At 51.5% G+C, this 16,395-nt stretch overlaps 2 protein-coding genes across 2 annotated transcripts; both read right to left on the reverse strand.

The window, feature by feature from the left end:
- Nucleotides 1-167: 167 nt before the first annotated feature.
- AGMAT (agmatinase (putative)) lies at nt 168-5,222 on the reverse strand. The gene is made up of 7 exons (XM_014881772.2): nt 3,675-5,222; nt 3,354-3,556; nt 2,270-2,318; nt 1,944-2,139; nt 841-1,020; nt 486-570; nt 168-375 (listed from the first exon to the last, which is right to left on the reverse strand). Exons 1-7 carry the CDS (start codon nt 4,217-4,219, stop codon nt 302-304), a joined length of 1,332 nt encoding a protein of 443 aa, XP_014737258.2. The 5' UTR covers nt 4,220-5,222; the 3' UTR covers nt 168-301.
- A 156-nt stretch (nt 5,223-5,378) lies between these two features.
- On the reverse strand, nt 5,379-15,217 carry PINK1 (PTEN induced kinase 1). The gene is made up of 8 exons (XM_014881752.2): nt 14,867-15,217; nt 12,748-13,047; nt 11,704-11,807; nt 9,527-9,709; nt 8,993-9,156; nt 7,909-8,036; nt 6,925-7,161; nt 5,379-6,548 (listed from the first exon to the last, which is right to left on the reverse strand). Exons 1-8 carry the CDS (start codon nt 15,185-15,187, stop codon nt 6,288-6,290), a joined length of 1,698 nt encoding a protein of 565 aa, XP_014737238.2. The 5' UTR covers nt 15,188-15,217; the 3' UTR covers nt 5,379-6,287.
- Nucleotides 15,218-16,395: the final 1,178 nt, after the last annotated feature.

A 16,395-nucleotide genomic window follows, 5' to 3' on the forward strand; every position in this document is an offset into this window, starting at 1 on the left:
TTACCAGTGACAGTTTTTCCAGGCGCCCTGTGAGATGGGTGAATCATTCCTGAGGCAAAATGGCATTAGCTTCATCTATCCCTTTCCCAGGCTAACTTCAAAGCTCCAGACCCCAGTTAAATGGGGTGTCTAGCCTGTTCCCTACACTTTCCCAGATTAGAAGTGCCTTTTCTAGCAGTAAATGGCGTTTATTTCATGCTGCAAAGGCCACGCTGGCTGCAGCTGGCTGAAGGGAAGGGGACGTGGAAAGCCTGGCAGAGGACACGAAGTAGCATTGCCCCAGGGCAGGTGGGAACTGCCCTCACAGTGTCTTCACTCCTGGGAGGACACACAGCATCTCAAACAGTAGGTTTGCCCCCAGAAGGGCTGTATTGCCTAAAAACAAAAAGACAAATAAAGGAAGAGGTTTGTGCATATCCAAGGGCTTTGACCCACAGCCGCCTGTGCCAGGCACTTGTCTTGCCCTGAGGCATCTTCAGACTCACCAGAGACATCGTACATTGGTGCGACTTCCACAAGGTCACACCCCACTATGTTCAGGCCTTTGCAGCCACGAATTATCTCCAAAGCCTAGGGAAAAATGGATTTGGGATCAAGAAACACATCTGACCTAGCAGACCAGTCTGGACTCTGCTTTCCCCATATTCCAGTAAGGAAAGCCAACGTCTCTACAGACCAAATCCTATCAGTTCCATATTTCCCTTCCTCATCATCATGAGGAAATATTTCCTGGCCTCCCTAAACTTCCACTGTGCTGTGCTGGTGAAACGATCTCCTTTAAAGGGAGCAAAATAGGGGAAAACCTGGGAAAACTGGGAATGGCAGCAGTGTCCCCCTCACCTGTGCAGGTGTGAGCCCGGCTATCTCCGGAGTGCCAGTGCCCGGGGCGTAGGCGGGGTCCAGCCCATCGATATCGAAGCTGATGTACATTGGCTTGTCCCCCATCTGTGCCCTCACCTCCCTCATCAGCGGCTCCAGGGACTTCATCCAGCACTCCTCAACCGGGACCACCCGGAAACCCTGCGGGAGCACAGACACACAGGCGCCTGCTTAGGGAAACGGGGAGGATGAGGAGTGTGGAAAACGAGGCTCACTTTCCTGGTAAATTATAAAAGGTGTAATAAAGGATAATAAGAGACAAACAATAAAGCAAAAGGTTATACGGCCAGGTGCTTGGCCTTCAGGCAAGAGCACACCACTAACTCAGAAAATACTTCTTTAAATGCATCAACATGTTGCCTATTCATAGATCTTCATGCATTATTCAAAATCATTCCCCCCAACCTGAAAATCAACTTTTTTTTTAAATTTCTCCTTGTGGTTCCATCCTGTCAGTACTCCCTGATAACAGAAGATCAATAAATTCCTTCCCTGGGGTCTGGCGTCCATCACCAATAATCCAAGAATGTGAAAAATTTCCTGATTATCTTTTTTACCATTCTCTGAGTTAGTTACATGAACAAAAGCTTTTTACATCACCGTTTTATAGTCCAAGAAAAATAAATATTTATCACACTACTATTTCTAAGTTTTGTTAATAGCAGAACTAAAAGAAACTATATTCATACAGCAAAGTTTTATACATATACATATACATACACATAATACATATAGCATTCATTTTCATATTTGCAAAAGGCCAATAATATAATATGTACTTGTAACAAGGAGCATCCCCCGCCCTGCTGGGGAATATCCACGGGGAACAACCCTCATTCCAGGGCGAAGCTGCAAAGTGCACCAGGAAACTTCCCCAGCCACATTTTCTAACTTTCCACTCAGCTGACACTCAGCGAGCTGGGAGTGCTTGTCCTACAGACAAGGGCTGGCATGGAACAAGAGGCAAAAAATGCATTTATTTCCCTGCTGAAGCCAAGTAAGCATTACTGACATGATATTTGTGGCAGTGAGAGCACACAGCGCCGGGCTGTGAATCACTTTACCTGTTCCCGGCAGTACTTGTAGGGGTCGGGGTCATAGGAGGAGCCTCGGATGCCGATCTGCACCACGCGGCCGCAGTCCAGCAGCCCTTGCTCCGCACAGCGCCGGAACGTGCTGCCGTGGTAGATCTTCTCCCCCAGAGCGCTGTCCCCGGTGTCGGTGTGAGCATCCACGTGCACCAGTCCCACGGGACCGTGCCTGCTCCGGACAGAGTGGCCACGTTAGTCCTGTCCTGTGCATGGTGGCCCTGCCGACAGCAGGGACAGCAAACCAGGAGCCTTCCTGAGGCTCCTTCCCAGGTCTTTTCATTTCCAGATGAAAAACTTACTTTGCCGCCAGGGCCTGCAGGATTGGGTATGTTATGGTGTGATCTCCACCTGCAAGAGGACACAGGGAAGAGGGGGAATACACTACAAGAGCTGCTCAGTGCTCATTACTTTTGTTTCCAAGTCGTTCTTTCCCTCTTTGCATTTATCCTGCACTTATTTATGCAGGGCTTCATTGTTAAAGGGAAACTAACACTCCCAGGTGCAGGTTGCTTCCTCTCCTGGGTCCTCTCTTCTCCTGGTCTTCCTTCTAGGGAGGCCCAGATATGCAGGACTGTTGCCATGAATTTCTCTGCCTTCTGATGCTTTGATGTTTATACATTTGTTCAACAGTTCCCATGCTCTCTGCTAAACAAGAATAGTTTACATTCCTCAGCATGAGGAAGAGAGCATCTGACGGACAGGTGATGAGGCCAGTGAAGTCAGGAGGTCTTATCATCATTGTCCAATCCGTGTTCATTGTTAGATGTCTTTAAATAGACAAGTCATGTAAATAAAGTACTCTTTTCCTGTTCACCTAACCTGGTGTGAGGAGCCTCTCCTTTTCCCCTCTCGTGTGGGTGTGACACAGCACCTACCCAGGACTACCAGCAGGGACAGCCTGTGGAGCAGGACCCTTGATTGGGCATATAAATAGACATTCGATCAGCTTCTGAGGACGCTGTAACTGGTGACTTGCCCCTCCTTACTCCACATACTCACTGCCTTCAGCGATGCCAAGCAGTAACAGCTGTGAGCTTGAACGTGCACCCAAATCAGGCCTCATGCAAAGCCTGGTGCTCGCTCAGCTGGAGGGACACAAGGGACAAAGCCTGCTCTTGCTTTGGGTACTGCTCAACAGGACACCAAAACCACGTCACTAGTTGTATTTACAGACTGACCCATCCTCCTCATTTTTGACCCAAAGGAAGAGACATCACAGAACATTCTGTTCAGCAGAGAGCCTGTGAATTTACCCATGATACAGAACAGCCCAGGCAGGGGACAGATTCATCCTGCCAAGCCTGGATTGAACGATGGGAGGAAGAGTAGAGGGAGTTTGACAGAGCCAGGACGTGGCAGGACAGGGAGACACGGGCTCCTTACCCAGGGTGAGGGGCACACAGCCAGAGGCCACGATGTGCTGGTAGGAGTCCCGGATGAGGCGGCAGCTGTCGGGCAGGTTGTAGAGGTTCACGTTGATGTCCCCGATGTCAGCCACCCGCAGGGAGTCGAACGGTGCCGCCCCGGTGCTGCTGTTGTACCTCCTCAGCATCGCGGACTCGGCGCGGATCTGACGCGGGCCGAACCTGGGTGATGGCACGGCTGGGAAACAGCAGCAGGCATTGTTCCCAGCGCTCCTCTCAGCACAGGAGAGCCGTGCTCCATGGCCAGAAGGAAGCAGCAGCTTCCCCGGCCGGCCCTTACCTGGCTCCCGGCCGGTTGGATGTGCCCGTGTCCAGCGGAACACCAACAAATGCCACGTCCAGTCCCTCTGCTGACGCCTGCATGGGAAGCTTCATCATGGAGCAGACCCCCACAGGCCGGGCCACCAGCAGGGCACTGGGGGGCACATTGAACTCAGAGCTCCAGCAGCTGGGGGCTCTGCTCCCTGGGAGCAGGGGCCGGAGGAACCCTGCAGATGCACTGGCTCGGGAGCTGGAGGTGGCCGGAAGGGTCGGGGGCTGCAGGCTGTGGTGTGAGGTGGTCACCATAGTGGTCACAGCCAGCTTGGGAGCGCAGAGCCCAGCTCCCCGGGGCAGCAGCTGGCTGCAGGCAGCCCAGAGCAGAGGCCTCATCCTGACCCACACACTCCCACCCTCTGTCCCACCGGGAACACAGGGGTGCTGTGGAGCCCGTTCCCAGCTTGGGAAGAGCACCAGCTGCCTCTGCCAAGCCTCCCTCCAGAGATCAAAGTGCACCAGACACTCCACTGCCCGGGGAAGGGCAGAAATCCAGCCCAGCCTCCACATTCACCCTCCCAGTCACCCCCTTTCCCAATGGCATAGTCCTGGCAAACACCGGGAACAAACACGGCAGTGAGGGGCAAGAGCCTGTGCAGGGATTAGCTGGACAGGACAGGAGGGACATGCTGGGAGATGTGCCCCAGTTTGTTCCCCTAGGGCATTTGCAGACAGACAGCATGACACGGCATTTGTTGCATTAACAGCCTGTACTTTTAACCTGCACTCCACAAAAGCACCCAGAATGCTGAAGAATCATAAAAACCTCTCGTTAGCGGAAGGCAGAAGGGAAAGAAAACAAAAGGGAAGTCTGACCTCAGCAGAACCACGGAGGGACAAAATGCAGGCACAGGGGAAGCATTAACAGGGATTTAAGGACCAGAGGGACAAGTTGCAGGACAAGCATTTTAGGCCATTTTTAAGGACAGAATTGTAACAGTTTCCAGGGGCAGCAAGTTTCCAACGAGTGGAATTCATCAGCGCAGATAAAACCCTGATTGAGCAAATACAAACACACTTGATACTGGATGGCTCCAGCCCCTAATTCTGCTCTCTACTTGTATAGAGACTGGACCTGGGAGAGAAAAGGAAAGACATGGAAATGATGTTCATGGTAGAAAAAGGGCTCAGAGTAGAGATCCACCACAAACAAGAGCATTTACACCTCAAAAGGCTCCACAGTGTCCAGGGCATGGGACTCACTGCCAGACCCAGGCACACACAAAGCAAAGGCAGCAGAAACACACTGCAAGAGGTCAGTAATGTAAGAAAGAGCAGCACACACTTTGGTTGGGGGTCAGATCAATGTTATAAAGGTCTTTTTTGCAGGTTTTCCCCCTCAAGAGCTCATTTCCCCCGATTCTCCATGCTCTGTGCTCTTTGCTGCACCAGAACAATGTGCAGAACCCTGAGCACAGGTTACCCTGTGATGAATAGGGTTATCAGCCATTGTCATCCACCTGGAAACTGCAGGAGCAGCCAGTGATTTACCATGCAGGAGAGTACAAAACACATCCTCAAGGCAAGGTCTCTTCCTCTTTGGGAAACTCCACATGGAGTAAAACACCATGTTCAAGAGTTTAGCACTGGAAAGAGCTAATTTGCATTTAAGACACCCCAGAACCAACACTCCACAGCCCAAATTGGATTGAGAGAACCCACACAGCCACAGAGCTTAATCTTTAATTTATTGTGCAACAAGCATAAATAACTTTCTCCCCAAGTTCCTCTAAACACAATTATAGCCACGAAATTGAATGCTGTTTCATAAACATGGCTGTTGTTATTTAAAGATTGATGTCTCCCATCTTCTCCACCAAAGGATATTAATTCATTGAAGGAAACAAAGGCAGGTGAAAGAACACTAAGCTCTTTAAGCAGGGGCTGCTGCCCAACCTCAGTTTGTTTGGAGCATTGTCCCTAACAGGAGAGTCTGACTCAGCCTTGGACCCCGGGGCAGCCGTCAGCACAGTGCTACAACAGATAAGGACAATGAGAAGCGGGATTTGAGGATGATGTGCTTCCACTATCCTGCGTACAACTGAGAGCTCTTTAGTGCTGCTGACGCTCACGTTACCAGGCAGCATCTCATCAGGAAATTTTCAGGCTGTCATTTCACAGCTCAGAAGAAAATGAGTTTCAAATCACCCTGGTTACCCAATAACAGAGACTGCAGGTCCCTTTGTCAGCTTGGATTTCTGTGTGTTGTTTAAATTGTGATGCAGCCAGATAGTGCCTCCTCCCAGCCAGCCCTCTGAAAGGAATCTGCTTCCCTCAACACACAACTTACGAGTCACTTAATTCCCAAATGGGAGCAAAACCAACCATGTACCTCTGGGCACCTGCAAGGTCCACACACCCTCCCCCCAGAGGGTAAGGAAGCAAGGGCATCTCCTCTAGCAGGGACAGAAAAGCAGCGTGGTTAACACTTGCTAGAGAGAAACTCAAGCTCCTAAACACAGGCCTGCAGCTTGTTCCCTAAAGCACTACAGGACTCCAGACAGACAGAAAGGACAGGTTCCTATGTGCCTTTAAAAAGTGCCATTTATGTGGGATGCTCGTGTTCCAGGTAATTCCTTCACCCAGACTGGCTTCTCCAGGCCAGCAACAGGAATATTGCTGCCCAGAGGTCTTCAAACTCGAGGTTTGCCAAGAAGCACATCTTCATTTTGGTTTCTACCTGGCTCTTCTCTGCCAGCCTGTTGGTGAGCAGGGTGGCTGCAGACTGGCAGAGCAGCCAGGCAATCATCTGGTCAGGTTTCAGGGTCTTGGATGTCACAAAACTGTCACCCCAGAGGCTCAAGTGCAGCACGTTCGCAGCCACTCTCGCAGACAACCTCTGCAAGAGGAAGGGGAGGGGAGATTAGCTGATCCTGCTGCACGCAGCCACATCACCAGCATGCCCTGGGGCCCCCCTAAGGCACCACCCTGTCAATTAGAAAGCTCTTTGAGACTATTACTGTATATATATATATATATGTATAACGTTGTGTGTAACCCTCCAATGTGAGGTCTGCTCCCAACACAAATATCTCCTGAAATCCCTGAAATGATTCAGCACCACTCAGCAAAGACTTTTTTGGCTTTGATCCTTATGCTGTCCTTTGATCCTGCAGTGAGATCTGGATTAACCCCTGCACCCATAGGCCTCCAAGGCAAAATGATCCACCAGGGATACTTCCAAAGAGGATTTCTCAAAGGCAACAGCTTCCTACCTTGCTGGGATCTCTCTGAAGCAGCATCTTTATCACCTGCCTCACTTCGAGGGGCACGTGGTCGGGCAGGCTTGGCAGCTGGTCCTCCTGGTAACTTCTGCTTTCCAGAGCCGAGTCCCCGTGGCCATAGAAAGGATTAGGCAGGCCCAGGATTTCGTAGGCAATCGCTCCAACAGCCCAAGCATCAGCTTTACTGTAGTTGATCACTGTGCTTGGACCAGGTGACGCTGTGATCACCTGCCACAGAGAAGGGGCTTCTCAAATAAACAGCTCGAGTGCAGCCTCTGTGCTGAAATTCGATTTTTAATGCTCAAACCAGTGTTCTCCCTGTAATAAACTTAGACACTGGACCCAAAGGTGGGTTGCACCTGAATCTGTGGTGTAAATATTCCCTATTGGCATGCTCTAAGCCTCTGGCACTGCTCAGCCCACTGGGGTGCTGGGCGGAGTCTGAACATTGCACTGAGGCTTTAGCCCTGACAAGCATTCCCAGAGCCCCAAGGGCTGTCTCCTGTTGGAATTATGGAGACAGGAGACCTGCAGATGAACAACCAACATCACAGCAAGGTGCTCCAGGCCCAGCAGACAGTTAAGGGTGTCTTGGCTTTTATTAGGCTTATCATCAGAGAAATAAAAAGGAACTGTAAATAATTTCACAACCGCCTTGAACTTCAGCCAAAAGCTACCGTTGCAACACAAGGACTGTTGCATAAAATTCTTAATAGTTACATGGAAAGGGACCTGCATAAAGACTAAAGAGTAAATTCGGGAGGGGGAGGGAAGGCTGATTCTGCCTCTTAACACCAACTGATTATGTTTCACCTGTTAGAACTCAAGATGTCTATTTGACATAGTTCAGCACAGATGTTCACCAAGCCTAACTCAAGGCAGGACACAAACCTTCTATGCCACCAAAACTTTTAGCCCCGACAACAGGACAAGCAGAAAACCAGCAGCACAAAGCACTGCTATAGAGGGATTTACCTCAGGTGCCATAAGGCAGCCATTGCCACCCCGATCCACGTAGGAGCTGGTGAAGGGCAGCCTCAGGCCAATGTTTTCATCTGCCAAACAGCAGCCAAAGTCAGTGATGACCAGCCAGGGACAGCCAGCTGTGAACAACACAGGGCTGCCAGAGTTAGGGTTCAGTTTGGGAGCACCAAATACCACATCACATCAACACCCAGCTTAGTGTCCTCTGCAAACTGACTGAGAGGGCATTCGATCCCCTTACCAAGACTGCAGGTGAAGATATTCAGTAGAGTAACCTGGTCTAGTGGGAGGTGTCCCTGTCCATGGCTGGGGGTTGGAATGAGAAGAGCTTTAAGGTTCCTTCCAACCCAGGCCATTCCACGATTTTATGATTCCAAATCCTGAGCCATGGGGAACAGATAATCCTCTGTGTCACCTGCCTCTTGGGCTGCTCTCCAGGAAGGCAGGGTGGATTCCAATGGTCTCTCTGTCTCTCTCCCTGATACTCTTCAACCAAATTCTCCCACTCCTAATTACACAGACCTGCCTGCCTCCTATTGCTTCCACCAATTTGAATCTCAATCAGACCAAAAAAGAGCTCAGGTAATTAAAACTGTTATTAGAGGCTGACAGGAGAACACGTCAATGAAAATGCTGCATCCCTTCCCTCCCACCCCATGTTTCATCATCCCAGGGTGCAGCACTATTAACCTGGCCATGCAGTGGGATTTTAACAGGCTCCCTGTACTCTTTGGCTTGGAAAGACGACAGAGCCAAGAGCCTGAAGCAAAGGCTCCTGCAGCATCCCAAATGTGGTGTTCCCAGATGCTCCAGGCAATGCTGGCTGTGCTCACACAATGCATCACCTCAGCAATGCACTCTGTCCATGGTAATGACCCAAAACCTCAGGCACACACTGGATCAATGACTTGCTGCAGTGACAGCAAACACTGAGCTGAAAACTAAACCTGAGATTATTCAAAAGGTTTGATGCTTCTTTCCCCAAACACAAAGCTGGGTGGGACTTCCCTGAATACCAATGTGACCGAACCACTTCTGTGAATTAACTGGCATTTATCCTCAGGGATCTACGTACCAGAATCAAATTCAACCAGAATGTTGTCAGACTTGAGGTCTCTGTGTGCTATTCCATGTCGAACAAGGTGGTCCACACCTTCCAAGAGCTGCAGAATCATCATTGTGGAGAGGTGAACATCTGGAGTGTTCTCCTGCAGATACTGGCGCAGCGTGCAGGGGTAACTAGGCAGAACAAGAGAAAAAAGGGAATTAGCGTCCTGGAGGCTTATCACTGGCAGTTCAACCTCAGTGTTGGCTCATCTCATCACTGATTCTACTCCATCTCTAGCAGTGTGCTCAGACTAGTGGTGAAGTTCGGGCTTAGAAGGGCAGACAAATGGGGACAAACTCCACATTTCTCACTTCAATTTGGGGTAATTATTAAAAAGAACGGTTTGTCTTCATTGTGGAAGCACAGTCAGAACCTCAAGGACTTGGAACAGGTCCTGGGAAGCGTTTCCAAGAGCATACTCTGCTCTTTGGCAGCAGCCCAGACCCAAGCTTTGCAGGGACAGAGTACCCAAGTCACGTTAAGCAGTTTCTCTCCACCTACTTCTTCATGACCAAGAAGAGCGTGCGGCTGTGACCGATCCCTCTGGGGTTCAGGCTCAGTGGAAGGACATCAGGATAGTCAGCAAAGGCTCCAGGCAGCAAAGGGACAGAGGATGTGAATGCTCGGATCACCTGGATTATATTGGGATGAGGTTGCAGCTTCTTCCTCCCAAGGACAGGTTTTCTGTGCAGAGAAAAGACACCACAGATTGCACCAATCCCTCAGTCAGTTCTGATGGATCACAGGCACACTGCTGTTATTGCTTGAATTATTTTTCATTATTACAGCCTGTTCTCCACACCAAAGGGTTCCCCAGCAGTGAGCAAACACATTTGTTCTGCACTGGAAGCCTCATCAGAGGGAGATTTAAGTTGCACAGGGTGGATTACAGGACTGCACGTTAAGCAAATAGTCAGACATTCACATCCTGGAATGCATTCACTGAGAAAGACATGGCCCATTTCCCAACAAGCATCTCAGCCCAGTGTTTCCCAGGTGGATGCAGAGCACCCTCAGCCCTATGGACCCACTGCAGCAACAGGCATCTCCCAGCACATTCTCCAGAGCTCAGAATCCACCCCAGGGCCTCCCAGAGCAAACTGAGCCAACCAAGGTCTCACAGGGGCTCTGCTGTAACTGGATTTCCCTATTCACAACGGCCAAACAGGAAATAAGGTGCTTTACCTGCACTACAAACAAAGCTTTGATAAAAACCCTCACACATAACATGCAGCTTTCATTTTACTCAAGCTCCACTAACCCTTCCATGCTGCTAACAAAGGCAGAACCAGGCAGAGGCTGCTTATCTATTCAAAAAGAGCTGCAGCAGCTCTAGAGAATAACATCCAAATGCAATTACTTTGTTAGATATAATAAAGGTCAACTTCACACTGAGAGTATCAATTTGAGCCCTCTATTTTATGGCACAGGCAGGAAGCTCTCCCTACCCTGAAAAGCAGGTTACCTATTTGTCTGCAACACAGATCTCTCATCCCCTGAATGTCAAATATCCCTTTGGCTGCTCTAGTGCATTCCCAGCCAGCCACGGGCACAGCATTCATTATTCATTTGTATTGGCAGCCGGGATGGATTTGAAATTTAAATCAGACAATCTGGGCTGTGGACTCCATTGTTTCAAATGGAACAAAAAGATGAATTTCTGAACAAAAAGATAGCTAACTTGAGGTAATTTAGAAGTTTCCATGAGATTTTCCACCTTCATGCTGTTTGCTTATTTCCCACTCAGGTCAATGAGCAGGAACTGAGTAATTTCCATTTTCCTTCTCACCAGTTTTCCTGCACAAAAACAGTTTCAACCTCCCTGTCCAGCACCCATTTTACACCAAACCAGTTCTCAAACTTCACAGTCAAATTGTATTACAGTGAAATCATTTGATGTTTAATACACTCAAACTGTTACTGATTGCAGCAGTGCAATTAAAAAGCATCACAATACAAATTTAAATGGTGCTTAACCAGTGGCTCCTCCAGCCTTTACCTCAGCAAATGCCAACACATTTCAATACAGGGAAACTAAAGACACAGCCACAGCTACCCACCTGACCCTGGTAGGACCCCAAATTCTCCCAAATTATTGATGCACCCTTCCAACCTCCTCCTGACCACACAGTTTAGCAATGCAATTCCCTGCATGCCAACAAACTTAAAAATCTCCAGGTTTACCTGCTTTCAGCAGTTATTCTAGAAAGCCCTGCTGTGGACACACACATTTAGAGAGCTAGGGAAATACAGCTTGGAAATTCTTTTCAGGCCTGGATTTCTCCTGACTCTCAGCTCCATTCCCAGGCTGACAAGCTGACTGCAGCTTCAGTTAGGGAGGAGTCTCCCAGGGTGAGAACATGGTGACAAACAGAGTGGAATTCATCACCAACATTAACCCCTGGTGTCTTTCCCGTGGGATACATCCTGAGGTGCTGTCCCAAGGATGTTTTTCCCAATTGTCCAATGAGCTCCTGTCCTGTCCTGGCTGCACTAACACACTTTAAATCCAGGCTGTCTGTACAATAAATTGGCCTTTTTTCCCAAAGAGCTCCGTGTGTGTTGCTGTCCTTTCTCTCTCTTTTCAGTGCAGTAACCACACCCTGTCCACCTTCTTAACAGTGCAAATTGCTGCAGAATTCATCAAGGGATAAAATGACACCTTGGCAGCTCCCTACCTGCGGCCAGAGGCAGCTCCGTATTCCCCGGACAAGGCGACACCCGTGGCTGGGACGAGCTCTCGGCCCATGGCATCCAGGATGGCTTCACTCGAGGAACCAGCCTGCAACAACAATCACACCGAAATCATTCAGCTCCTAAATCATCCAGCCCCAATGCAAGCTGAGAGCAGATAATCCTGATGCTGGCACTGCGTCTGGAGCTGCATCAACTGAGACCAGATTCCAGGACTTCCCTCCCTTGAAAATCAAGGAAAGCAATTAACTAATTAAAGAGTTCACCAAGGGAGGCTGCAAGGCCTTTATTTGCAGAAAGAAATCTATTTGTCTCTTCAAATTAATCCCTGACTGTCAGCAATCCAAACTACATTTTAGCACTCACTTTCAACTTCCAAATTCAAGTGGAAAAGCCCACAGCTAAATGCCAGGGCACTTCTGGAGTCCAAGGGATTCCAGATGTTGGCATTTTGGAAGATTCTCTTGAAATATTCACTTGTCACATCAATGGGGAAAGCTACATGGAATTTTTTTAAACATGGAAGAGCCACATTAAGGAACTGGATCACCAGTCACCCGGGCTGGGAAACACTGGAGCAGATCTTGGACAGTCACTTCACGGCAAGGGGACACAGCAGGCAGGTTACTGTGCACCCTGAGACCACTGAATCTTCAGGAAGAAAACCCACCTCTGTCCTGACACTGACAGGACACCAATTCCTAAAGCACTGGCAGCAGTGGCTTTGCCCTTCTTAGACATTTCCAATAGAGCCAGCCTCAGAAAACCTTTTCTTCCCAAAGCATCACCTTCATACCCACCAGCTCCAGCAGCAGCTCTCAGTGCCTCTTCCAGAGGATGATGAATGCTAATTACCTCGCTCTGGGACTCTTTGCTAACACTCAACGTCTCCAGTGTCACCTACCAACAGCTTTGTTGTGACACACTCATCCTGCACTCCATAATTAGTGCTTTCAACACTTCAGTATTAAACATTCCAGCCAGAATTCCCAGCAACAGCCACAGGGGATTCAGTGATGACTCCTTACCGAAATGTTCCACATCATTTTAATAGCTAAGGGAAAAGCCCCTTTTGGTTGGTGCTTCACTACAGGCTCCTCTTCAGCCTCCTGGGAAGCTGAGCCACGGTCCTGCTGCACGGCCGGGAGATGACTGCTCTCTGCATGATCCCGAGCACTGGGAAGGAAGGGAATAGCTGCCTCATACACAGCAGCACTGCAGCCCTTCCCGATGGGCTGGCCGATGAGATATTCCTCCAGCTTGAAGCCCTGCCAGCGGAAGGAGCTCAGGGGATCTTTCTGTGGCTTGTTCTTCCCAACAAACACGGTCTGAAAGGAATATGAACACAAAAACCCGCTCAGTTATCCCAGACTTCCCAGCAGGAGAACTTGGTGTTTCAGTGGTATTACATGTCCCGGTGGGTTGGTCCAACCTGAAAGTCTCAATCAGAGTCTAACCACTGGGCTCAAATCACTGTAACCACATAAAAGATCATCTGCAGGCCATATATCTTTATCTGATACAATTCACCCCTAAACCAGTCTTTTCTAAAGGTGTCCTTTTCAAGGGAAGAAGAGGAACCAGGAGGGGGAGTCATATGCCTATCTAGAATATAAATATATTTTGCCCAGAGAAGCTGTGGCTGCCCCATCCCTGGAAGTGTCCAAGACCAGGCTGGACAAGGCTTGGAGCAGCCTGGGATATGTCCTGTCCATGGCAGGGATGGAAAGAGATGTGTCTCAAAGTCTCCTGCAGCCCAAACCATTCCATGATTCTGTGGTCGTGTAAAGAAAAGTTTAACTAAACACTTCTGAAAACAGAGGCATTATTACACTCTTCTCCCTCTCCATAAATAAATCAGGCAAACAGCACTTCAAAGAAAATCCAATTAAAAGCAGCAACAGAAAAAACAGTGGCCTTTTTGTGGCAGACGACTGTGAGGACTGGTTAGTTTGAGGAAGAGTGAACCTATAAAGGGAGGGAGCTGGGGGAGGAAATCAAGAGACGTGGGAAAACAACACACAGGAGGCTGTTCTGGAGTTTCCTCACAGTTCCGGTCTGGTGATGCCCCAGCTGTCACCTGGACTGATACAAACAAGTGGCCTTCTCTGTAAGCTGCAGCCCCAGAGCACCGGTGACACCCTAGGGATGTGTCATCAGACACAGACCCAGGGACAGCAACTGGGACAACCCAGCGAGGACAGAGCAGAGAAAGCATCCTGAGAAACTTCAGAGAATGTATCTGCTGGTCGGTGGAGCAGGTGACAGCTGGCTCTGAGCACCAATGGTCTATTTTTAGCCAGGAAATATGTTCAGCCCCATCCGTCCCCTGTGCCCTGCCAGGATGGCCTGGCCCAGCACGACAGGGTCCCCGTCTGTCTCAGGCAGAGGGGATGGACCTGGGCATCACCATCCCTGTCCTGGAACATGAAACCCCCATCACCAGGGCCCTGAGCCTTCCCTCTGTGGGGGGACAGGGAGTGAGGGTCCCCTGCTCTTTAAAGTACCTGCTTTAGGGTGATGAGGGGCTGTTGAGAGACTTCCCCAGCACCCTATTTTTGGGGAGAAGGAGGTACCTGTGGGGCTGCTCCCAGCAACCCTCCTTTGGGGAGATGCCTGAGGGCTGCTCATTGCAGCACCCCCCACCTTCCTTGGGGAGAGGTGGGGAGGTGTCTGGGGGCTCCCACAGCAGTGATCCCCCTTCCCTTCATAAGGGGGTGTCTGAGGGGCTCCACAAAACAAAGCTGTCCCCTGCCCTTCACCAAGGGTGTCTGGGGGGCTCCCCACAGCAGCGACCCCCCCCTCCCTTTTCTTTCAAGAATCCCCCTCCCCTTTATGGATGATGTCTAAGGGCTTCTCCAGAGCGCTGACCCCCCACTACCATCAATGGGGGGGTGCCCAAAGCAAGAACCCCCCTTCCCTTCATGGAAGGCGGGTCTCAGTGACTCCCCACAGCACTGACACTCTGTGACGTTCATGGGGGCGGTTCAAGACGCTCCACACATCAAGGATCATCCTCTCTTTCACGAAGGATGTCTGGAAAGCTACGACCCCCTGTGCCCTTCTTGTGGGGTGACTGAAGGTCTCCCCCGCAGCAAGGACCCCCCCCCCATTCCCCTCACGGAGAGCGCCCGGGCCCCTTCCCACCTGGATGTGGCGACACGCCGCCTCAGCCCGGCGCTGCTCCTCCAGGCGCGGCTCCACCAGGCCCAGCGCCATGGCCAGCGCCAGGCAGACTCCGCCGCGGCCCCGCCGCGCAACAGCCGCCAGCCCGCCCGCCGGGCCGCGCAGGAAGAGGCGGCGGGCGGCCGGCAGCCAGGCCAGCCAGGGCCGCCATGGCGCGGGCGGCGCGGCGGGCGCGGGGCCGGGGCTGGGCCGGGGGTCGGCGCGGGGGGCGCGGGGCGCGCAGGGCGGGCGGCACCGCGGGAGGAGCCGCAGGGCCCGGGCCAGCAGCAGCCGCACCGCCATGGCCGCCGCGTCACCGCAGGGGGCGGGGCCCAGAGCGGGCCAATGGGGACGGGACACGCCCGGTGACACGCCCATGGGAAGGCCACGCCCCCTGAGACGGGACGGGGACGGGAATGGGGAGGGAGAGGGAATGGGGCACGGAATGGGGCATGGAGACAGGGATGGGGAGGGACAGGGAATGGGACACGGAATGGGGCATGGAGACAGGGATGGGGAGGGACAGGGAATGGGACACGGAATGGGGCATGGAGACAGGGATGGGGAGGGACAGGGAATGGGGCACGGGGTGAAGCGTGGAAATGGGCATGGAATGAGCACGGAGACAGGGATGGGGAAGGACAGGGAATGGGGCACGGGGTGAAGCGTGGAAATGGGCATGGAATGGGCACGGAGACAGGGATGGGGAGGGACAGGGAATGGGACAGGGAGTGGGGCACGGAATGGGGCATGGAGACAGGGATGGGGAGCAGGGCATGGCAGTGGGGCATGGAATGGGGCATAGAGCAACACCTGGAGCAGGCGTGGAGTGGGGTACTGAACAGGGCATGGAAGGGGTCATGGACTGAGGCATGGAATGGGATGTAGAGGGGGCATGGAATGGGACACATAGCAAGGCATGGAGCAGGATATGGAAGGGGACATGGAGAGGGGCATCAAGCAGGGCATGGAATGGGTCACGGAGCAGGGCACAGAACAGGGCACAGAGCAGAGTGCAGCCACGGTGAAGCCTTGTGCAATGCAGGGCATGGAGGACACAGATAGGAGTGCCTTGGCATGGAGCACGGCACTGCCCTGGGAACAGCCAGGGCACAGCCCAGTGTGTGGAATCTTCAAAACCACAGGATCACAGACTGGTTTGGGCTGGAGGGGATCTCAAAGCCCATCCTGTTCCACTCCTGCCATGAGCAGGGACATGTTCCACTATCCCAGCTTGCTCTAAGCCCCATCCAAACCTGGCCTTGGACACCTCCAGGGATGGGGCAGCCACAGCTTCTCTGGGCACCCTGTTCCAGAATCCCTTCTTCCCCTGCTGCCCATGCCATGGGATCAGCCCCACAGCCGAGGCACATCCAGCCTCTCATCCACCAGCATGTCTAAGTCCTTCCCAACAGGAGTGTTCTCCATTGTCCAGCCAGTAAGGATGCTGGGGGTTGCCCTGACCCAGGTACAGCACCCTGCACTTGGCTTTGTTAAACCTCATGAGGTTC

The sequence above is a fragment of the Sturnus vulgaris genome, chromosome 25, assembly GCF_052056855.1.
Source record: "Sturnus vulgaris isolate bStuVul1 chromosome 25, bStuVul1.hap1, whole genome shotgun sequence".
Classification (NCBI taxonomy): domain Eukaryota; kingdom Metazoa; phylum Chordata; class Aves; order Passeriformes; family Sturnidae; genus Sturnus; species Sturnus vulgaris.

Excerpts from the sequence above, each read along its gene's own strand:
- AGMAT (XM_014881772.2), bottom strand. The coding sequence starts at position 4,219 with ATGTGGAGGCTGGGCTGGATTTCTGCCCTTCCCCGGGCAGTGGAGTGT. Across the intron at positions 2,140-2,269 it reads CTGCAGGCCCTGGCGGCAAA|GCACGGTCCCGTGGGACTGG; the intron begins GTAAGTTTTTCA and ends TGTCCGGAGCAG. Across the intron at positions 571-840 it reads CCGGGCTCACACCTGCACAG|GCTTTGGAGATAATTCGTGG; the intron begins GTGAGGGGGACA and ends ATTTTTCCCTAG.
- PINK1 (XM_014881752.2), bottom strand. The coding sequence starts at position 15,187 with ATGGCGGTGCGGCTGCTGCTGGCCCGGGCCCTGCGGCTCCTCCCGCGG. Across the intron at positions 7,162-7,908 it reads GCTGCCTTATGGCACCTGAG|GTGATCACAGCGTCACCTGG; the intron begins GTAAATCCCTCT and ends TCTCTGTGGCAG. Across the intron at positions 6,549-6,924 it reads TTCAGAGAGATCCCAGCAAG|AGGTTGTCTGCGAGAGTGGC; the intron begins GTAGGAAGCTGT and ends TTCCTCTTGCAG.